General features: G+C 40.9%; 1 protein-coding gene across 1 annotated transcript in view; it reads left to right on the top strand.

The window, feature by feature from the left end:
* abca2 (ATP-binding cassette, sub-family A (ABC1), member 2) overlaps positions 1-18,888 on the top strand; it is a 124,024-nt gene extending 105,136 nt beyond the window's left edge. Inside the window, 15 exon segments of the mRNA XM_037777355.1 lie at positions 2,356-2,503; positions 2,790-2,913; positions 3,927-4,059; positions 5,931-6,051; positions 6,288-6,466; positions 7,595-7,736; positions 7,855-7,989; positions 9,504-9,607; positions 9,733-9,825; positions 12,317-12,419; positions 14,687-14,809; positions 14,811-14,825; positions 14,917-14,940; positions 14,942-15,127; positions 17,451-18,888. Coding sequence (XP_037633283.1) covers positions 2,356-2,503; positions 2,790-2,913; positions 3,927-4,059; positions 5,931-6,051; positions 6,288-6,466; positions 7,595-7,736; positions 7,855-7,989; positions 9,504-9,607; positions 9,733-9,825; positions 12,317-12,419; positions 14,687-14,809; positions 14,811-14,825; positions 14,917-14,940; positions 14,942-15,127; positions 17,451-17,486 — 1,666 coding nt within the window. The 3' untranslated portion in view covers positions 17,487-18,888.
* Positions 18,889-20,217: the final 1,329 nt, after the last annotated feature.

The raw sequence follows: 20,217 nt of genomic DNA, 5'->3' as shown, positions 1-20,217 counted from the left end.
TTACCGGATTTTGAATGAATGCAGCCGAAGGGGCAGGCTTCATCCTGTCCGCTGTGGCTCAACGCTGCTCTGGGTCGACCTCAAACTGACACACCACAGCATTCTGCACACAGCTGAGGAGAGACAGAGGAGCTGTTGGAACACTGGAGCACATGCACATAAAAACACACAATATCTGTTCTCAGATGTGAAATACGGCTGCTTTGTACTTGACAGAGCTAAAGAGGGACTTGTGCCTCGGTATCAGAAGTCGGGGGAAGTGATGAAGCGGTGGGGCCGAAAACACTCTTTGCTGACACCCAGAAGAGTCCTGAACACAGCATAATAAAAGAAAAGAGAAATTACAGGCAGAGGGCTGCAGGGTCTTTATAGATACAGACACTTTAAGTGGGTCATAAGAAGAGAGGGATTATTTTTGTATGAGTCTATACATTGTTTTTTTAGAACATTCCTGCATATTATACTTTTAAGTGATCAATTTTAAATGGAGAGCATACCCTTCTTTAACATTGCATAATAGGCAGAGGGCAGACAGCCTTCCATAAAACAATGGACTACTTTCTACTGAAAAAATAGTCCCTGTGAAAACCGTTTAAAGTTGTGTAGTAACAGAGACATTGTTCCTGTAAAGATTATCGATGTTGACTTTTCTTAAATGTCATTTTTCAAAGCTGTGAGCAGCACATACAAAATTCCATTCACCTCTATTAAATTGGGGTGTAGGCAGAAGTCTCACAGACAGATATCGCCAAACCTGGAAAAAATAAACCAAACCTGTCCGACCGGAGAGATACCACTAAAGGGAAGTGATTTTTTTTTCATAACATGGGTGATCTGAGCCATATTAACATTAAGAGAATATTTTCCGCTCTCTGAGTAGTAATATTTTACTTAAAATGCCAAGGCAACATATGATAACCCCTGTAGCAATCAATCGTAAATTCTGCTCGTTATCATTTTTTTGCTGACATAAATACAGTATGTGCCCATATTGCTGTCAGTTTCATGTTGCACAGATGGTGAAAACGAAAAGGGCATGACGTTTCCTACCACAGTATCCTGTAGTTTCATTATGTGGAAACGCCCATGGGTGCAGCAGTTTTGATTCCAAGATCTCCAAACTGTCAAGCAACTAATAGATAGATAGATATAATAGATAAGAAGGCTGAAAGGCCTCTGAACATAAAACCTTCACTCTGGGCTAAAAGTGGTTAAAGATAGGACACAAGAGAGAGAGAAAGAGAATGAAAGAGAGGGAGGAGAAGATTCAAGATGTTTCTCACGTAGAAAATACTGAAACAACCTTGACTGCAGAGCACACTCCCCACTGCTTTGCCTTCATTCTGATATTTGATGACAAATAACTCCCTGCATATGTGATCTAGAATAACAGCAGCAATCCTGGCTGTCACTATCACTATGTGAAATTCAAAATTAGTAAATTACCTGTGTAGAATGCAGTTTCACATAACTCTGACTAGATAAATTAAATTTTTGCATCTTCATGTTTTGGTGCAAACTGAAAAAAACTTTAGCCTCTTACTGTAAGCCCTAGCCCTAGGAAAAAAATCCTAAAATAACATCCCCAAAATGAATCAGGAATATTTCCTCAACCAAAAGGCTTATATACATATTTCTGGTTTCCTTTGAAAGGTAAGCTTAGAAATATGAATTCATTGTAAGCAAGCCTATTTCTATTAATGTTCCAGAGGAAATAGAGATGCAATAAAGGGAAAAAAAATAAGACTTTCATCCACGCCCACTGGCGCCCAAATAGGGAGGACAGCAAGAGTTTTTACCCCCCACTTTGGTAATAAAGTGGTAATGTCTGCCGTCTAATATGTTGGACCTTTATCCAATCATAATCCACCATTGTGTAGCCCAATTCAAATGAAATCAAAGTGATCTGACATCTAGCCCGCCACAGTCTATGTAGGCCTGCCCCAGTCTCTTATTGGGGTGGGGTTTATGATTAAATTGTTTACTAGAGAACAAAATTCTTCATAGATCCAGCCTCTTAAGATTGCTCTCAAAGTTCACCAGATTGATGCATTTCATTTTAAAATGGACAAAATGATCTTCCATCACGACCATCTTTTATCGCACCTTTTTGTAACGACGCCACGCAGATGGACCCGGTGTAACTTGAAATCTGTTCCCCCGTTGACTAGTGTTTCCCTACCTGTTAAAATTAGGGTTCGGGAATAAGGGTTGGTTCAGGATTAGGTAGGGGGAAACATAGCGACGGGAAACAGTATTCGACACAACACCGGTACCGGGTCTGATGGGTTAAAAAGGTTTTAGCAAGTGCTCTCCAGTTTCTTTCTTTCTCTCATGTCTTGCTCTTCTATCCAGGTGGTCCATCACTCCCATCATGTACCCAGCATCCTTCTGGTTCGAGGTGCCCAGTACAGCCTACGTGTTCCTCATAGTCATTAACCTCTTCATAGGCATCACTGCAACTGTTGCCACGTTCCTACTCCAGCTCTTTGAACATGATAAGGTCAGTGTGACTCTTGTTGTTGGAAGTTCAGATACTGCAGCTTGCCAAACATTTTCTGAAGATTTAACCCCTAATGTTAAATGTCAACAATTGATTCTCACACTACAGCTGGAGTAAATATCAGCAATTGCTAATACTGCCACATGTTTAGAAGATAATAAATCTAAAAATAAATCCTACTAAATGAATATAGAGCATTGTGCATAGACAAGTTTGCTTTTGTACTACAGCGTATCAGACGTCGATATTTTTGTATTTATTCCTACACTATTTTCATCTCCTCCAGGATCTGAAAAAAGTCAACAGTTACCTGAAGTCTTGTTTCCTCATCTTCCCCAACTACAACCTGGGCCATGGCCTGATGGAGATGGCCTACAATGAGTACATCAATGAATACTACGCTAAAATAGGTACAGTCATCGCTAGGCTGCCGGACACAGAATGCACGAGGATACTGTATAGTCCTCACATGTTGACAACGTTGTTTGTGCTCTAAATCCTAGAGCAATTTTTTTTGTTTTTCTCACCACTCTTGTTTCAACATATAAAATTGTAGACAGTTCTACAGTTAAAGCATGTGCTTTTAAATAAGTGAACAGAAAGAATTATAATGTGTGCACGTGTGTGATACACATTACATAAAAGAGCATATTTATGTACTGTTTGTCACGTGCAAACAGGAGGATTCTGTAGATTTGTCACTTTAAGAAAAACAGAAATTAGCTCATTGTGTCTCATTGTACATTGTAGTGACTGGAATCAGCTGAGGCGATGCCTAGCAGACAGCTTGCAGCTGTGACGGCACCCATCTGTCACTCATTGTGGCCACACCCTTAGTTAGGCCTTAATTTAAGCCTTGATGTAATTTAAACAGGTGAATCATATAGAAATTCACCTCCCCCATACAGTTGTTATGAATTTAGCTATAGAGACCAAAACTGTTTTTTGTACCAGGCTGTAATCATGTTTATTTCAGCCAGCCCCAAGTGTCCGTGCCATGAACTGCAGTCTTTGGCACTTCATTTTTCAGTTCCGGAGGTTACCGCTTGCTTAAACTGGAGGAAAAGTGCATTTGTTAGGGACTATTTTCAGTGGTGGAATAATCCACATTTGATGCTCTAGTGAGTATTTCCAGCAGCAGGACAGTGTGTGGAATTGAGTCAAAATAAACTACAGTGTGTGTTTAGTCTAGGCACCGAGAGGCAATAACTATATTAGTTGGATACATGCATTGTTGGTTTGGGTCTTTTCACAAGATTTGTTGGCAGTAAAAAATAAAAGAGATTATTGCCATTTCTTTAAACTATGCCTGAACAAGGTTTATCTATAATTCTTTTATTTTTCACACGGACAAATGTTTTTGAAAGAATCATAAGAGCGTAAAGTCAGAAGATATAAGTTTGCTGTGAATATGTCCTTTCAGGCCAGTTTGACAAGATGAAGTCTCCATTTGAGTGGGACATTGTGACTCGAGGACTCGTTGCCATGACAATTGAAGGCTTTGTTGGCTTCCTCATCACCATCCTCTGCCAGTACAACTTCCTCAGGAAACCCCCGTGAGTGATGTGTTTCTGTCTGAGTGTGTGAGTCGTCAGGTTTTACTGTCAGTCCCTCAGAATTAAAGAGTGACCTTCTCTTTTAGGCTGCCATTTTAAAATCTACAATAATGCATCACAGAGAAGGCTATACTAGCTACCAACTCCTCCACCCACAGTAGCAGAAAACTGAGTTGGAGTAATGATTGACTGATGATTGATTGATACTTTATCCCAAAATGGAAAAGTAATTTTATTCCTTTAAGTGTTGCCTCTCTCCTAGGGATGTAAAAAACGAATGCACTTAATAATGCAGTAATGTTGCATAATGCTGTTTTTGTCCCGTCACCCAAATGACACAATTTGCCACAAATGTCCCATCATTTCTTGTCAGAGTCATAACTCAGTCAAATCCAGACACACAGACATCATACACACACAGTGCTACTGTCGACAGACCTCACTCTTCACAGTGATATCAGGTTCTCCAAATGAGTTCAAATCACGTCATGTCACCTCATATCTAAAATATGAATATAAAAAGAGCTAAAATTAGGGATTGTCTAAAAAGTACATGCAAGTTGACCAAGACAGCTGTATTTGATCTATCTATCTATCTATCTATCTATCTATCTATATATATGTATATATATGTATATATACATATATATATTTTTTTTTTTCATAGATACTTCATGCCTACTTTATTTTCATCTGGACTTTGTCCCTTTGCATTCACAACCTTCAGTATTAGAGAAAAATAATGCAATACGGTCCAGTGCAATTCTGACTGGTATTTCCCGACTGTTACACTCAGTTACACAACTTTTAATCAGACTCAGTTAAGACTCTTTTTATGATTTACATTTTTTTTTTTTTAAATACTTGATTTTTTAAATAAATTTAGGTACAGGTTATTTTGTATATTTTATGAGCACCTAAATTTACACACATATGAGGAGCATAAAATGGAATCAGAGAAAAACAATTTAAAACTTCAGTAGGCAGAACGTTTTTGGCATCATTGGGCAAAAATATCATCATAACCTTTCAGCATATTGTAATTCAAGTGTTCTGAGAGAAAACTAGACTTCTGCTCCTCCTCATGGCTCTGTTTTCAGGCTTTAAAAAATATAGCCTTCGATGGGAGACTTTGGCCAATCACAGGTCATTTCAGAGAGAGAGCGTTCCTATTGGATGTGCTCCGGCTGGTGGGCGGTGCTTGGTATTTTCCTCAACTGATCTCGACATGGCTGCCGGGTCATAAACTTTCTCATTTTACAGCTAAACAGTACACTACAAGATGATTCTGAAAACATTACAGGACAGAAATAGACATTACAGTAACAGAATATTGATTCATATTTGATCAGCGCTGCCTAGTTTGACCGTTCGGTCGGAGTTTGTGAGTGATTGACAGCTGCTCATAGACGGCAGCTGGTTTCCCTCCGGTCTGTGAAATCTTGCAGATGCCATTAGGAGCACCGGAGGACACAGAGGCACATGATATTTTTTTTCAGATGACTTGTCTCATGCACTACTGTCAGGATATAGCAACCGCTTTATGAAAATAACTTTTTTTTAATCATATTTACTCCATTTCTACCCACTGCAGCTTTAACACAAAAACATGAGGCAGGCTAGATGATTTCTTACAACTTCCAATGAAGGTCCAACCACTTCTGATGTAAATACAAATACAAATATTTTTGGATAATATACAGATACAGATAGCAATAGTAGCTTTCCATTATACCCTTACCACTTACCACATGTTAAATCCACAGTAAGGTGGAGCTTATTAAAAGGCATTTTAGGAAATGTAGGATATCACTATCTGAGGTACACTAAAGACAAAACTGAAAATAGTTTGTGTGTGTGTGTGTGTCCAGGAGGGTTCCAGTCAGCAGCCAGCCTATAGAAGATGATGATGTAGATGTGGCCTGTGAGAGACGAAGAGTGTTGCGAGGAGACGCCGACAACGATATGCTGAAGATCGACAACCTGACAAAGGTTTAAACACTCGGCTCATCAACATTTAAAAAAAATCCCAAAAGCTACGGTTTTGTTTCCACCGAAATTTGCACACAACTTTACGTTTTACTCAAACATTCACTGACTTTTAAATGCTGTGTCCAGTTATGCCAGTACAGCAAATGAACCTACCAGTTAAAACAACCGTTATACATGAGAAATATAGGAGCTAAAACTGGTATGGTCGTTTAATGTATATATCTACATGTGTTCAGGTTTATAAATCCAGGAAGATGGGTCGTATCCTGGCAGTGGACCGATTGTGTCTGGGCGTCCGGCCTGGTGAGTGTTTTGGATTGCTGGGAGTGAATGGAGCAGGGAAGACCACCACCTTCAAGATGCTAACGGGAGACGAGTGCACCACTGGAGGAGAGGCCTTCATTGACGGAAACAGGTCAGTGCCAGAAAAATAACAGAACCTTTGTATTTAACTTCATGTGTTCTGTATTCTTTATTCTTCAGCAGCAAGGCAAAAACAGACACATCAAGACAGACTCATCAGACAGGGAACAGAATAGAAACTACCAACCAACAGTTAGGAAAAGCACACACTAAGGACAAATGTATGTGGACACCACTCTATTTTGTGGAACTCAGCGGCCTCAGTCACACTCATTTCTAAAAGGTGCATAAAATCAAGCATACAAGCATACAGTCGTACAATCCCAACTGCTAACCATCTGCAGTAGAATGGTTGTTACTGTGCAAGAGCTCAGGGACTTTCCATGTGACACTGTTATGGAATGATTTGCTGTATTTGAACGATCAACTGTAAGTGCTGTTATCATGAAGCAGAAATCTCATCAGCTCAGCTCATGTTCTAGGTTGCAACTATCGCTCAAAATCAGTCAAAACCATGTCTGGAGAGATGAATCACACTTCACTATCTGGTGGTCTGAAGGATACATTTGGGTTTGGTGGAGCCGATGAATGCCTGAATGCAGTTCGCCAACTTGGTCTGGGTCTGTTTTTCCTGATCTGGCCTCCTTAGTTCCAGTGAAACAAAGCCTTGCAATGATGTTTTAGACAATGTGTGTGCTTCAAACTTGTGTTAACAGTTTGAGTTTGTCCCTTTCCTGTTTCGACATAGCAATGCCTCTCTGACCTCAACCCCATCAAACATCTTTGGGATGAACTGGAATGCTGACTGCCAGCCAGGTCTTATCACCCAACATCAGTGATGGACCTCACTAATGCTGTTATGTCTGAATGGGAGAAAATCCCTGCATCTGGGTGGAAAGACTGAAACCAGAAGAGAGTTTGGGTGTCCACATATGTTTGAGTAATACAGTTAGCATGAGTTTTGTGTGTAAATTGACACAAAATAGAAATTTCACTTTGCTTTGTCTCTTGACCTGACTGAAGTCCAGGCGGCATTAACAAATTAATGGTCCCTTAAAGTCATAGGGATATTGAGAAATCTTTCCTGTGTGTGCGTGCGTGTGTGTGTGTGTGTGTGTGTGTGTGTGTGTGTGTGTGTGTGTGTGTGTGTGTGTGTGTGTGTGTGTGTGTGTGTGTGCAGTATCCTGAAGGACCTGTTACGTGTGCAGCAGAGTATCGGCTACTGTCCACAGTTTGATGCTCTGTTTGATGACCTGACAGCCAGGGAACATCTGGAGCTTTACACTCGCCTCCGTGGCATTCCTTGGAAAGACCAAGACAGGGTCAGTCTCACACACTCACACACACATTTGTCTTTCCACATTTTTGAGTACTCCCCCTCCCCCGCCAAAACCAGATGACTCGTCATCGCCGACTGACATTATCCTTTACACCCTCTAGGTGGTGGGGTGGGCATTAGAAAAGCTGGAGTTGTCAAAGTATGCAGACAAGCCTGCAGGGACTTACAGTGGAGGAAACAAACGCAAGCTTTCCACTGCCATCGCTCTGATTGGATACCCCTCACTCATCTTCCTGGTAAGAAGTTTGAATGGATGTTTTAGTCTATATGCTGCACCATTCCCAGGGCCTTAAAAACCAAGGCTTTTTTTTAAGAACTGCACATGGCACCATTTAGCCACAGCATGAAACGCATCGGGCGTTCCATTAAATATAATGTAAACCCATCCGCGGCAACAGTAATCGTTCCGAGAAAGTGCGCCGGGAGTATAGTGACGTAGTTTAAAGAGTGAAAGAGAAATACCGGGAGGGCGGGAGGGAGGGAGGGGACGTGGCTGGATCCAACAAACACAAGAAATCCTCCAGGAGACCGCTGTTCGTATCCCTTGTGTCAGCCCCCAATAGTTTGTCCCACATAGTTGTCCTGTAGTCTCCTATCAGCATCAGGTGTTTGGAAATTGCACACATTGTACACAGCACAGCACACAGTGAAATTTAGCCTCTGCATTTAACCGCACCCAGTAACGAGTAAGGAGGAGTAAGCAGTGGTGGGCAGCAACTTTACAGCACCTGGGGAGCAGTTTTGGGGTCTAGTACCTTGCTCAAGGGTACTTCGTAGTGCCCAGGTGGCGAACTGGCACCTCTCCAGCTCCCAGTCCACACTCCGTACTTGGTCTGTGCGGGGACTTGAATCGGTGTCCCTCTGGTTCCCATGCCAGGTCCCCACAGAGTGGGTTGTTGGCTTTAAGTGTTTAGGTGCAGAGTGAGCAGTAGAGGTTTTTAACAATGTCATCTGGGCATTGGATGTCAGACTTTTAAAAGTAGAAGGGGTGTCTGGAATTTGTCCCCACTTTAAAGGGGAATGCCACCTACATTAAGAATTCCAGTAAGTCATTTCCATGGCCTACTCTCTCTCAAAGCCACAAACCAGAGAAGTCTCAAAAACTTCTGATGTCATCAGGTATATAGTCTGGAGCTGCTCCATAAACAAATGAATGGGAGAGTGATTTTGTGGACCCACAGAATGTTTTTTTTTCTTTTTATACCCAAATGAGCTTTATTCTACTGTAGTGTTGTCAGTTGTGAAACAGAAAATGTTCCTATATACTCAGAACATTCCCCTGGCTGCTCTCAGTGTCATCTAGAACATATTTCTCTATTCATGGTCTATGGAGCAGCTCCACAATTACTTAACCTTTTGTTTAAGCACTTTAGTATTTGGGAGAGAGTTTGTCATGTTAGCTGTCTTAGACCATAGGAATAACATGTATGAATTTTGAAAATGGGCGTAGGTCCCCTTTAAGCTTGACCTCCAAGCTTTACTTTTTTTTAGTGATGTCACCGTGTTCCCAGATCCCAGCTGTTACTTTGGTGAGTAGTAGAATGTTATTGGAACTGACAGAAATGATGGACAAACTGGAATGATCCTTTAATGTATATTCATTTTGGGATGTGATTCTGGGAAACATTTGTCAATTTCATGTCAGGTACACATGTAGTGTGACATGTAGGCAACAGGAACTACAATGAGAGAAAAGTGTAAATACAGTATTACTTTTAGCTTGTGAACTGTATTTTGTGGGGTTTTCCAGGATGAGCCCACCACTGGCATGGACCCGAAGGCCCGCAGATTCCTCTGGAATTTGATCCTGGACATAATCAAGACTGGACGCTCTGTAGTGCTGACATCACACAGGTGAGACACCTCAGTCCTCACATTCAGTGGAATTCTGCTGGAATACTTTTTTACTGTTGTGGCTTATTTTCACTTAATTTTCACTACAGTGTATTTAATCTATCATTTCATGCTGTCCTCTGCAGCATGGAGGAGTGTGAGGCTCTGTGCACCAGACTGGGCATTATGGTGAACGGCAGGTTTAAATGCCTGGGAAGCATCCAACACCTCAAGAACAGGTCAGGAGGATAAAGATCCACCTTTCTTTTGTGATTTATAGATGTGCTCTTATCTGCATCCTTTTAAACACAGTTTGATACTAACAGCTGACAGTCATTTTCTGGTAAATGGACTGCATTTAGATAAATGCAGTCCATTTACCAAAAAATGACTGTCAGCTACGTAGATACAAAGTGCTTTTTGGTTGTTGTTGTTGTTGTTGTTGTTGTTGTTGTTGTTGTTGTTGTTGTTGTTTATGCCTCCATGCCGAGGCTGGAGGCCGGAGGCAGTATTTTTTTCGGGTTGTCCGTCCTAACGTCCCATTCTCGTGAACGCTATCTCAGGAATGCCTATGGCGGAATTTCTTCAAATTTGGAACAAACGTCCACTTGGACACAAGTATCAACTGATTCGATTTTGGTGGTCAAAGGTCAAGGTCACCTCACAAAACACGTTTTTGGCCATAACTCAAGAATACATATGCTAATTATGAAAATTTCACACAAATGTCCAACAGGAGAAAATTATGAATTGATGACATTTTGGACAAACATGGATATAAACTGCAACTTGACTGGCTGGGAGAGGCATACAACCCAGGCAGCAACATCCGGTTCTGAAAAGTGAAGCCAGTGTGGAAGAGGTTTAAACTTGCATTCTTTCTAACAGCCAGCAGGGGGCGACTCCCCTGGTTGCAAAAAGAAGTCAGATTGTATAGAAGTCTATGAGAAAATGTCCCTATTTCTCACTTGATTTATTACCTCAGTAAACAGCCTAGTCACCAGGAAAAGTTGTTAGCATTTACGTTTCTGCAAACCACAGATACGTTGAATATGGACGTTTTTGCGCTCACTCAGAGCAAGTGACACAGTACAGCGAGCGATGCGCAGAGTAAGTAACGCAGTATATCGAGTTATTGAAAGTTATGTGGTTTAATAACGACTATAAGAAGCAAGAAATTCCACATAGGGTGGGAGGGGAGGTGGATGGGTCAAACAAACACAAGGCGAGATTAGGAGACCACTGGTCGTGTCCCGTGTGAAACCAAAAATAGATGCTGACTTTACGCTTTTTACGTTACAGTGTTTTGCATAACGTTGTTGCACTTGTTACATTATGGAAGAAAGAATCGCTAAGTGCGATTGCAGTTTATTCAAGGTAATTACATCGTTGCGGTTGTTATGTTACGTTACTATTTTAACACAAACCATGATATTTTTTCTAACCTTAACCAAATAGTTTTGTTGCTTAAACCTAACCAATCGTTTCACATTAACCATGTGTCATTGGGCATTTCTGCAAGTGATACAAAGCTGATGTGAAAAGTATTCCTGAAAATGTTTTTTGATTCAGAAACGTCCACATTCAACATATCACGTGGCGTGCAGAAATATACAATGGCAACAAAATAAATTCTGGCTATTGGGTTGCAGTAAACATTGTAAACATGAGTTTATGGTCTCAATCGCTAGTTTCAAGTCTTCTTCAATACAGCATGATGTTCATTTAGTAAATTATGGTCCCATTTAGAGTCACATAGACCATAAAGCAGGGGATGCTTTAGGGCGGGGCTACCTTGTGATTGACAGGTCGCTACCACAGCGTTGTCCGGTCTGAGAACTTTAACCCTTTCACTGTGTGTTTTCAGTTCTTAAAAGTTAATTGCAACATTTTGGTCACCTACAAATGTCTTATTCAGCGCTCGGTTGTACTTAGCTCCACCCTCTACCCTCACACCGTTCAAACATTTGGAGTCACCTGTTATATTAATAGTTTTCTTTTTTCCTTTAATAATAACTATTTAAACAGAGATAAAAACAGTATAATTCAGACACCAATTACATTTGAAATAGTTTTGGCCCCAAAAGAAACATAATTAAATGTTTCAAACTTCCATTTAGTCAATGTCCCCACTGTTGGAACCATTTGAATTTCTTTTCCATTCCAGAAAAGCGCAAGTGACCCTCGATCATTATTGAACCACAACAGTGAAACACACTGCAGCTTGTTCTGGGCTGCATTATTGTGCACTTGACACTGAAATATGAACCTGTTCCTGTTTAAATCTGCACACATTTTGATGCTTAGCTTGCAGTGCCTTTTACCAATCACTGCTGATTTATTCTATCTTATTGAACTGTTGCTCGGAGGGATCTTTGCAGTGGTCAGTTTGGTTGAACCATGTACAAAACAAACCCTTCATACTAAATAGCATCTGTTTGTAAAGAGGACTTTCTACAACCTAAAAGCATGAAAGTCATTCAAACAGGAGATTCCAAACTTTGAAACGGTAATGTTTGTCAAAACAATGTGCTTATGTTTTAACTGTTGAAATATGGAATAACTGGAAATGAGAATGTATATGCAGTATATGTCTGAGTACCCTATGACAACTATTTGTTCTGTGCTGTATTGTACTTAGTACTTATTGTATTGTTGCGTAGCATACAAAAAATCAAGTATTAAAAAGAAAAAAACTTTGGCAATCATGTTTCTCTGATCCTGTTCCAGGTTTGGGGATGGCTACATGATCACAGTGAGGACCAAGAGCAGCTCTAATGTGAAGGAGGTGGTTCGATTCTTCAACAGAAACTTCCCTGAGGCCGTGCTGAAGGTAGATCACTGCAGCTCCCTCTGTCCTTTGTACCAGTCTATCCACTGAGCACCAGAAGAAAGTAGAGTATTGATGAATATTTCCCCTCAGGTTGATGGCAGGTGCCCAGTATTTTTTTTTCTTTTCTGACAACTACAAAATCCAGGAAGTCATACAGACGGGTGCATTGGATCAAAAACGTGACTGAAAGAAACAAAAAATCCTGCACACTGTCCTTTGTGTATCATGTCTAGGAAGACATGAACAGTGATTTGACTGAACAATTGGTTATGTTAGAACAGAAGTTTTCATTTCACACATATTAAACTTATTTATTGTACGGCTGTGGGGGCAACAGGCTTAGCAGGGAATTCCAGACGTCCCTCTCCCCAGCAAAGTTTTCCAGCTCTTCCTGGGGGATCCCGAGACGTTCCCAGGCCAGACCAGATATGTAATCTCTGCAGCGTGTTCTGGGTCTACCCCGGGGCCTCTTACCAGTTGGACGTGCCCGGAAAACCTCCAAATGGAGGCGTCCAGGATGCATCCTGATCAGATGCCCGAAACCAGCTCAGCTGACCCCTTTTGACGCGAAGCAGCAGCTTCTCTACTCCAAGTTCCATCCGGATGTCTGAGCTCCTCTCCCTACCTCTAAGGCTGAGCCCAGCCACCCTACGGAGGAAGCTCATTTCGGCCGCTTGTATCAGCAATCTCATTCTTTCGGTCACTACCCAAAGCTCATGACCATAGGTGAGGGTCGGAACATAGATGGACTGGTAAATTGAGAGCTTTGCCTTCCGGCTCAGCTCCCTCTTCACCACAATGGTGTGCTACAGCACCCGCTGCATCGAACCGCCTGTCCATTTCCCGGTCCATTTTTCCCTCACTCGTGAACAAGACCCTGAGATACTTAAACTCTCTCGCTTGAGGCAGTGACTCACTCCCAACCCGGAGGGCACTACCGTTTTCCGGCAGAGAACCCTGGCCTCAGACCTAGAGGGTACTGACTTTCATTCCTACTGCTTCACGCTCGGCTACAAACTGCCGCAGTGCGTGCTGAAGGTCACGGTCTGATGAAGCCAACAGAACCACATCATCTGCAAAGAACAGAGACACAATTCTGAGGGCACCAAACCGGACAATCTCCTCCCCCCGGCTGCGCCTTGAGATCCTGTCCATAAAATCACAAACAGGATCGGTGACAAGGGACAACCCTGGCCGAGGCCAACACCCACCGGAAACGTGTTTGACTTCTGCCGAGTATACGGGCACAGCTCTCACTTTGGTTATACCGGATGGCTCGTAACAGCGACCCCGGTACCCCGTATTCCCGCAGAACCCCCCACAGTACTCCCATTTTTCTAACCTGATGGGTCAAAGTTAAAAAATATTGCAAGCTTTATCACAACCGTTTATTTTCTAGTGATTGTTATTATGGAAGATTTATACGCTAGGTATGTCATCATAACTTAAATCAAATTTTTATCCTAAAGTGGTTTTAATCAATATATTAATTTAATGACTACTATATGAAAGGTGTCGCTCAAAGTAACAAACCATTAGAGCGTTAAAACCACCCAACACACATTCTGAATCCAGAATTCAAGGTTTCGGTTCAGGACGGTTCAGAATGTGAGTTTTCAGGCTGCAGCGGTACAAAAACTCATTCATTCCATCCTCCATCAAAATATCATGTAGCAACAAGAAGTAGTATTATACGATATGATGTTATTGGGGACTAATATATTGTGACTTGAGTATTTATTATCTAGTTTGATTATACCTGGTTTTATTATTTAAAACTGTTATCTTTTATTACCTTTTATTATTTTAAAGAATTACTGTCTCGCACGCAACATGTGAATTTAAGACCGTTTATGCCTGAGTGCATGTAGGATCTATGTTCTATTCATGTATGTGCATTGTGACATTGACAAGTGTGTTGTGTGATGCAGCGTTTTGGAGATGAGACCTGCCCCAAGTGTTTAAACCCTGCCCCAAGTATTTAAACCCTGCTCCAAGTGTTTAAACACCCCTCCAAGTTTTTAAATCCCATACCCAAATGTTTAAACACCCCCCCCCTCCCAACTTGTTTAAACCCTGTCCCCAAATGATCTTACTAAATAAGACATTTTTTGGGTTTTGTCCTGTTCGATATTTTCCATTTCATATTTCCAGAAGAACTTTTGTTCACATTGCAGAGTGAGGTTTGGTAAATGCCTTGAGGAGATTATTGTCTCCCTCTTTTTTGAGTGTTCAGACATTAAGCCACCTGTTGTCATATTTTGTAGGAGCGTCACCACACCAAGGTCCAGTACCAGCTGAAGTCTGAGCGGATCTCCCTGGCTCAGGTCTTCAGTAAGATGGAGCAGGTGGTGGAGGTGCTGGGCATTGAGGACTACTCCGTCAGTCAGGACCACTCTTGACAATGTGAGTCAGCCTGTGACACTCTGGCTCAACTTCATGCAGGACTTCAACAAGGGAATAAATCAAATAAATCACCTTTATGTTTTCTGCTCAGGTATTTGTCAACTTTGCCAAGAAGGCAGAGTGACAACCTGGAGCAGCAGGAAGTGTCTCCCCCGGGTGGAGGACAGTCCCCCCTGCAGCGCATCCTCAACCTGCTGAAGTCTCGGCCGGCCAACACGGAGCTCAACGCTCTGATCAGCGAGGCGCCGGAGGAGCTGGAGAGCGATGATGATGAAGGACTCATCAGCTTTGAAGAGGAAAGGGTGAGTGGATCACACCTGCATTTTTTAATTTATTTTTTTATTTATTTACATTTTGTGGTAAACATAAGCTCCAGAAGAAGCACATAGGTACAGGTGAACAGGTACAGGTGCAGCAGCCCCTTAATCTGTCTTCCTGACAGTAACAGTATTCACCCCCATTTTTCACCCCTGCCTTTCTGTAGTCAAAATATCAATATATCAATTTAACATTTACTCTATATATTTAATGTCTCATTTAATTTGTAAATGTATTTATTTATGGAGACAATTAAGCATTAAATTACATAATTAGTTATTTATTCATTTGTGTTAGCATTTAATTTATATATATTTATATATTTAGGCCCTTAAAACCCTCCATAGTTTAACAGGGATCTTATTTATATAAAAATTGCAATGCAGAAGAAATTCAATAACGCCTACTTTTACAAAAATAAGTTCTGGAATAATGTACCATAGTTTATCCTTTCCTTGTATATTATTCTTTATCCAATTGACCTTGAACATAGTATTGGAAGTACCAAAATCTAGTACATTTAGACCCCCCTCCTTGACAATATGTGTTACATAACACACTCTTGCATTAAAACACTAATGGGGTTTATTCCTCCAAACAAAGTTAAAAGGTTTTGTGTCAGTCTGTTACTATTATTACTATTACTATTACTACTATGACTATTGCTTGTGGCACATCCAGAACCACTGGAGCTGTGATAACCCTCCACTTTTGCAAACAATACACGGCCATTAACAATAAATCTCTCAATCTCTCACAATAAATTCCTTTATGTTATTTCCATGGCCTCGGAAAGTTCAGTCAATATTGAAAGTATGTTTTAAATGTGTGTTTAATAAACATCACTTTAAACCCTTACCATTCCACCCCCCTTTTTTAGCGGGGAAGGGGTGGTAGACAGGGTGGTGTTCAGGGGGAGGTAAAAAGTCGATGCCACATATAAGTGGTGTACAGTACATCACCTGAAAGCTGGAACCTGACGATTAATTAGAGATGCAGCTCAGCACTGTGTGTCAAATTGTTCTAGTCATAAATCAGAAATAAACAAGAATTAATGAATTAATTAAAATAAATTGTGAATAAATTATATGATGGTCATCCCCATGCTCACTTACTGTATGTCTCATAAGTAGTTGCAGCAATTTTTGGGTTGATACCATTTGTTACACAGATTTGGTGCTAAATGTAAATGTAAATGTTTTTTACCACTGGAGAATTGATAAAAAATGATCAATAATCCCTCCAAAATACCACATTAAGACACCAAGACCTTGAGGAACACCATGGAAAAATACATGCTGTGATTTTTTTTGTATCAAAAACATTTGACATTTTCTGCAAGGATTGCATTTTTTGGTGACTGGATGGCGAGCACTTCTGTTGTGTGAACTACTCAGAAACCCTCTTACTGTCAATCTAGCTAGGAAAACCATCCATCCTCTGAATGCTCTAGGTCTGTAGTCTGATCCATCCATCCTCTGAATGCTCTAGGTCTCTAGTCTGATCCATCCATCCTCTGAATGCTCTAGGTCTCTAGTCTGATCCATCCATCCTCTGAATGCTCTAGGTCTCTAGTTTGATCCATCCATCCTCTGAATGCTCTAGGTCTCTAGTTTGATCCATCCATCCTCTGAATGCTCTAGGTCTCTAGTTTGATCCATCCATCCTCTGAATGCTTTAGGTCTCTAGTTTGATCCATCCATCCTCTGAATGCTCTAGTTTGATCCATCCATCCTCTGAATGCTCTTGGTCTGTAGTTGTTGTTAAGTTTCATGAGGCTGTTATTATCCTAGAGGTCACCAGAGGTCATTTTATACAGTGAGGTCAAGTTTAAAAAAATATATGAAATGGTTACTATGGGGACTAACATCATCACACATGAATACCATTGGATCCATAAGAGTCTCAGTTTTACAGTGATACCCAATTTATGCAATTCCAAGACTGTTTAGTGACCCCAGTATGCAGAAATATCCAAGTACACTATTTTTAGAATCGGAGAAAAATAACACATATGTAGACTATTGCATGCAAACAACTGCATGGTTTTTGCTCCCAGTGTTTAAACTTCTAGGGGAGCATTACGTCATCCAAAACTGGATGTCCCTCCCCCCACTTTAAAACTCATTCCAGCTCTGCTGAGTTTCAGTCAGAGGATGTCTCAGTGTCTCTGTCCCTTATCATCTTTCAGGTGTGGAGCCCTGGTAGAATTCCCCCCTTGGTTTGCTTGATTCTTATTTTATTATTGTTTGCTGCTGCACAGGCTATCGCAAGATAACTTCTATATATGGATGTGTGTGTGTGCAGGTGCAGCTCTCCTTCAACACAGACACCCTCTGTTGAAATGAGCCAGTTAAAGAGCCGAGACGAGGAGAGTGACAGAGGAGGGGGAAACCCAAACCCGTCTTTCTGAGCTCTGAGGCCTGGAGGCAGAACGGAGCTGCTCATTTAACCCTGAAGAGGACCAAAACACTCTGCACCACGGAACCTAGGACCAGTAGTTCAGTATTTCAGCCTCAAATTTTTTTATCCCAGGAGGGACTGAGGTGGTTTAGGTCAGATCATACAGACAGAGGTGATGACCTGCAGAGTCCAGCCTGCAGGTAGAGACACAGCAGCAGGAGGGCTTGCATTTGGATTGAAGACTTTGTCCTGCAATGTTTCCATTTTATTTATTTATTTTTTTGAGAATGTATCTCAAAAATGGCTGATGAATACAGTAGGTTAGGCTACCCTTGTTAGTGAATGAACATATCATTGGTGAGATGTTAAAAACCAAGTGTTTGACAGCACAGGTTACTTTGAGTTGGCTGTACGCGCTTCCTACCAAAGGGCCTCATGTAACCAGAGTGGGCCCATGTTACTGTACCAAACTAGACCTGCCTTGAGAGCATGCTGTGATGAAGTTGATTCCCATTGGTAATGTAATACAGTCTATTTTTCTGTGGCAAGAAGAACGATTTATTTTGGATATTGAAGCGGCTACGGACTGACGTGTGTGATTTATTTTGCAATAACAGAGAATTTAGTGAAATGCACCTTGGGACGTGCCGGGTGTAGACATACGTGCGAGCTCTTGGCCTTTTCTTTGAACCTGATGTCAGAGACATGGAGAGAATGTAAATGGCATGATTATTGTTACTGATGGTGCCTCCCTTCTATCAACTTGTTTTGACACTGTACATTTGGTCTCTTTCTACTGAATGCTCTTGTTTGTGCTTTTAACATATTATGTTGTGGACTCTGCCAAGAAGATCCTCTATAAACCGGACACAGTGTATTATAATAATAATAATAATAATTCCATCTCCAGTGAAGGTAATCAGCAATCTAACAGTCTGAAACTGCAGTGAACTCTGCTTATATTCCCTGACAATAACTGCACTACCATCACTGTGATACTAAAGGGAACTCTCAGATCAGAAAAATATATCGTTTTAACTTGGGTACAATACATGTTTTATGATTTGCAGATGTATTTGTAATTTTCTATGGAATTTGGAGAACTTAAAATGTGCAAAATATCCATATTTACAAAAACATGGATGTTTCTCTGACTGTACGTTGGCATGTGGTTTTAACTGGTCTCTCTAATGAGTTTTGTGATAATTGAGTTGTAACCTGTCCTGTCAAAATAATAACTGTTTCACTTCTTCTTTCACAGCTAATGCAGTCATATTTTTGGTGATTATTCTGGCACTGGTTTTCCTACTTGAAGGGGTTATCATTAAACAAGGAAAAGTGACTGTTGTCATGGCTTTCTTTACTGAGAATGTAAAGCTGGAGGGAAGTTTGTTGCTGAAGTATTTGAATTAATTCTATTATAAAATACAGTTGAAACTTAAAAGTCATCAAACATATTCAAGACCATAAGACTGATTTTGGTGAACCTCAGTGGGATGACTTCTTTGAGTTTAACTTGGATCTTTCTGTGATTATAACTAAATCAAAGCTTGGAGCTATGCTTGTTAAAATGACAAGAAGGCTCAGGGATCAGTCTATTAGGGAGTCAAACATTAAAGAGGTAACTCATGTCACCAGTAACCCCTGGAGTTAGGTGCAATCATAGAAAGATAATATTTCAAATATTATTTAACTTTGCTCTATATTTTATATGGATTTATAACTATTTTTTGGGATGTAATGCATCATCAGATTCTCATTTGGACAACACATCTGACATTAGCATTAAAGCTCACGTCTGATTAAACAGTTGTTTCTGAACTCTGCTTTGCACTGGATGCTTGTGCTTTTATTTTGCCGTGTGAAAAAGAGTTACGGTCAACCTCCACTCATAAAATGTGCTTTGCTTTTTAGCTTGAGGTTAAAATCTGATATCTGGTCTAATCAACTTGAACAAATCTTGGAAATCATCAAGAGTCATAAAATCAGTTTTCTGCAACATTTTGGAATATTTAGCGCCTCTTTGGTGGCCATTTTGAAAAATGGCTGCTGCGCCCTGATATCTATCTTTCATAACATATAAAAGTACATCTGTGCCAAATTTGTTGCTTTTATTCGCAAAATGCATAATTGTTATGCTGAAGTGCCCCGCTACCAAGCTCGACCTCACCTTCATCAACAGCAATCTCAACCAAAAAGTAAATTAGAAAAATGACGGCTGCTCTACACGTGTCCCGAAGCCACCAACACACACAGGGCTCCACCTTCTAACAGTAATATCTCTGTCTATCTAATGCCCGGAACACACCAGGAACGTCAGGAGGGCGTGGCGGCTGCGTTTCCTGTTGTTTTTTTATTTCGGCGTCCATGTTAACAGGTTAGAACAGCCACACTGCCAGCGTGAGACACGTCTCAACTAGAGAATAGAGGTCTCGCCTATTTTTGACGCGTGCCGCATGCGTTTCACAGCAACAACAGACAGTGAAGGTGATCTATTGACAGTATAGTGACATCATATCATATATTTCGAAATAAAAGCCCTCAAGCATTTTTTCTGTGGACAGAATTCCTTCATTTGTGAACACAAGGCTTTATTCTGAAATATGTGCCGGACAGTGTTCTAGAACATGCAGTGACTTGGAGAGCTCCATGAATAAATATAGTACGGAGT

This window comes from Sebastes umbrosus, chromosome 8 (genome assembly GCF_015220745.1).
Source record: "Sebastes umbrosus isolate fSebUmb1 chromosome 8, fSebUmb1.pri, whole genome shotgun sequence".
NCBI classification, from domain to species: domain Eukaryota; kingdom Metazoa; phylum Chordata; class Actinopteri; order Perciformes; family Sebastidae; genus Sebastes; species Sebastes umbrosus.
The sequence above is the reverse complement of the archived record's forward strand: the minus strand, read 5'-3'. Positions and strand labels throughout refer to the sequence as shown.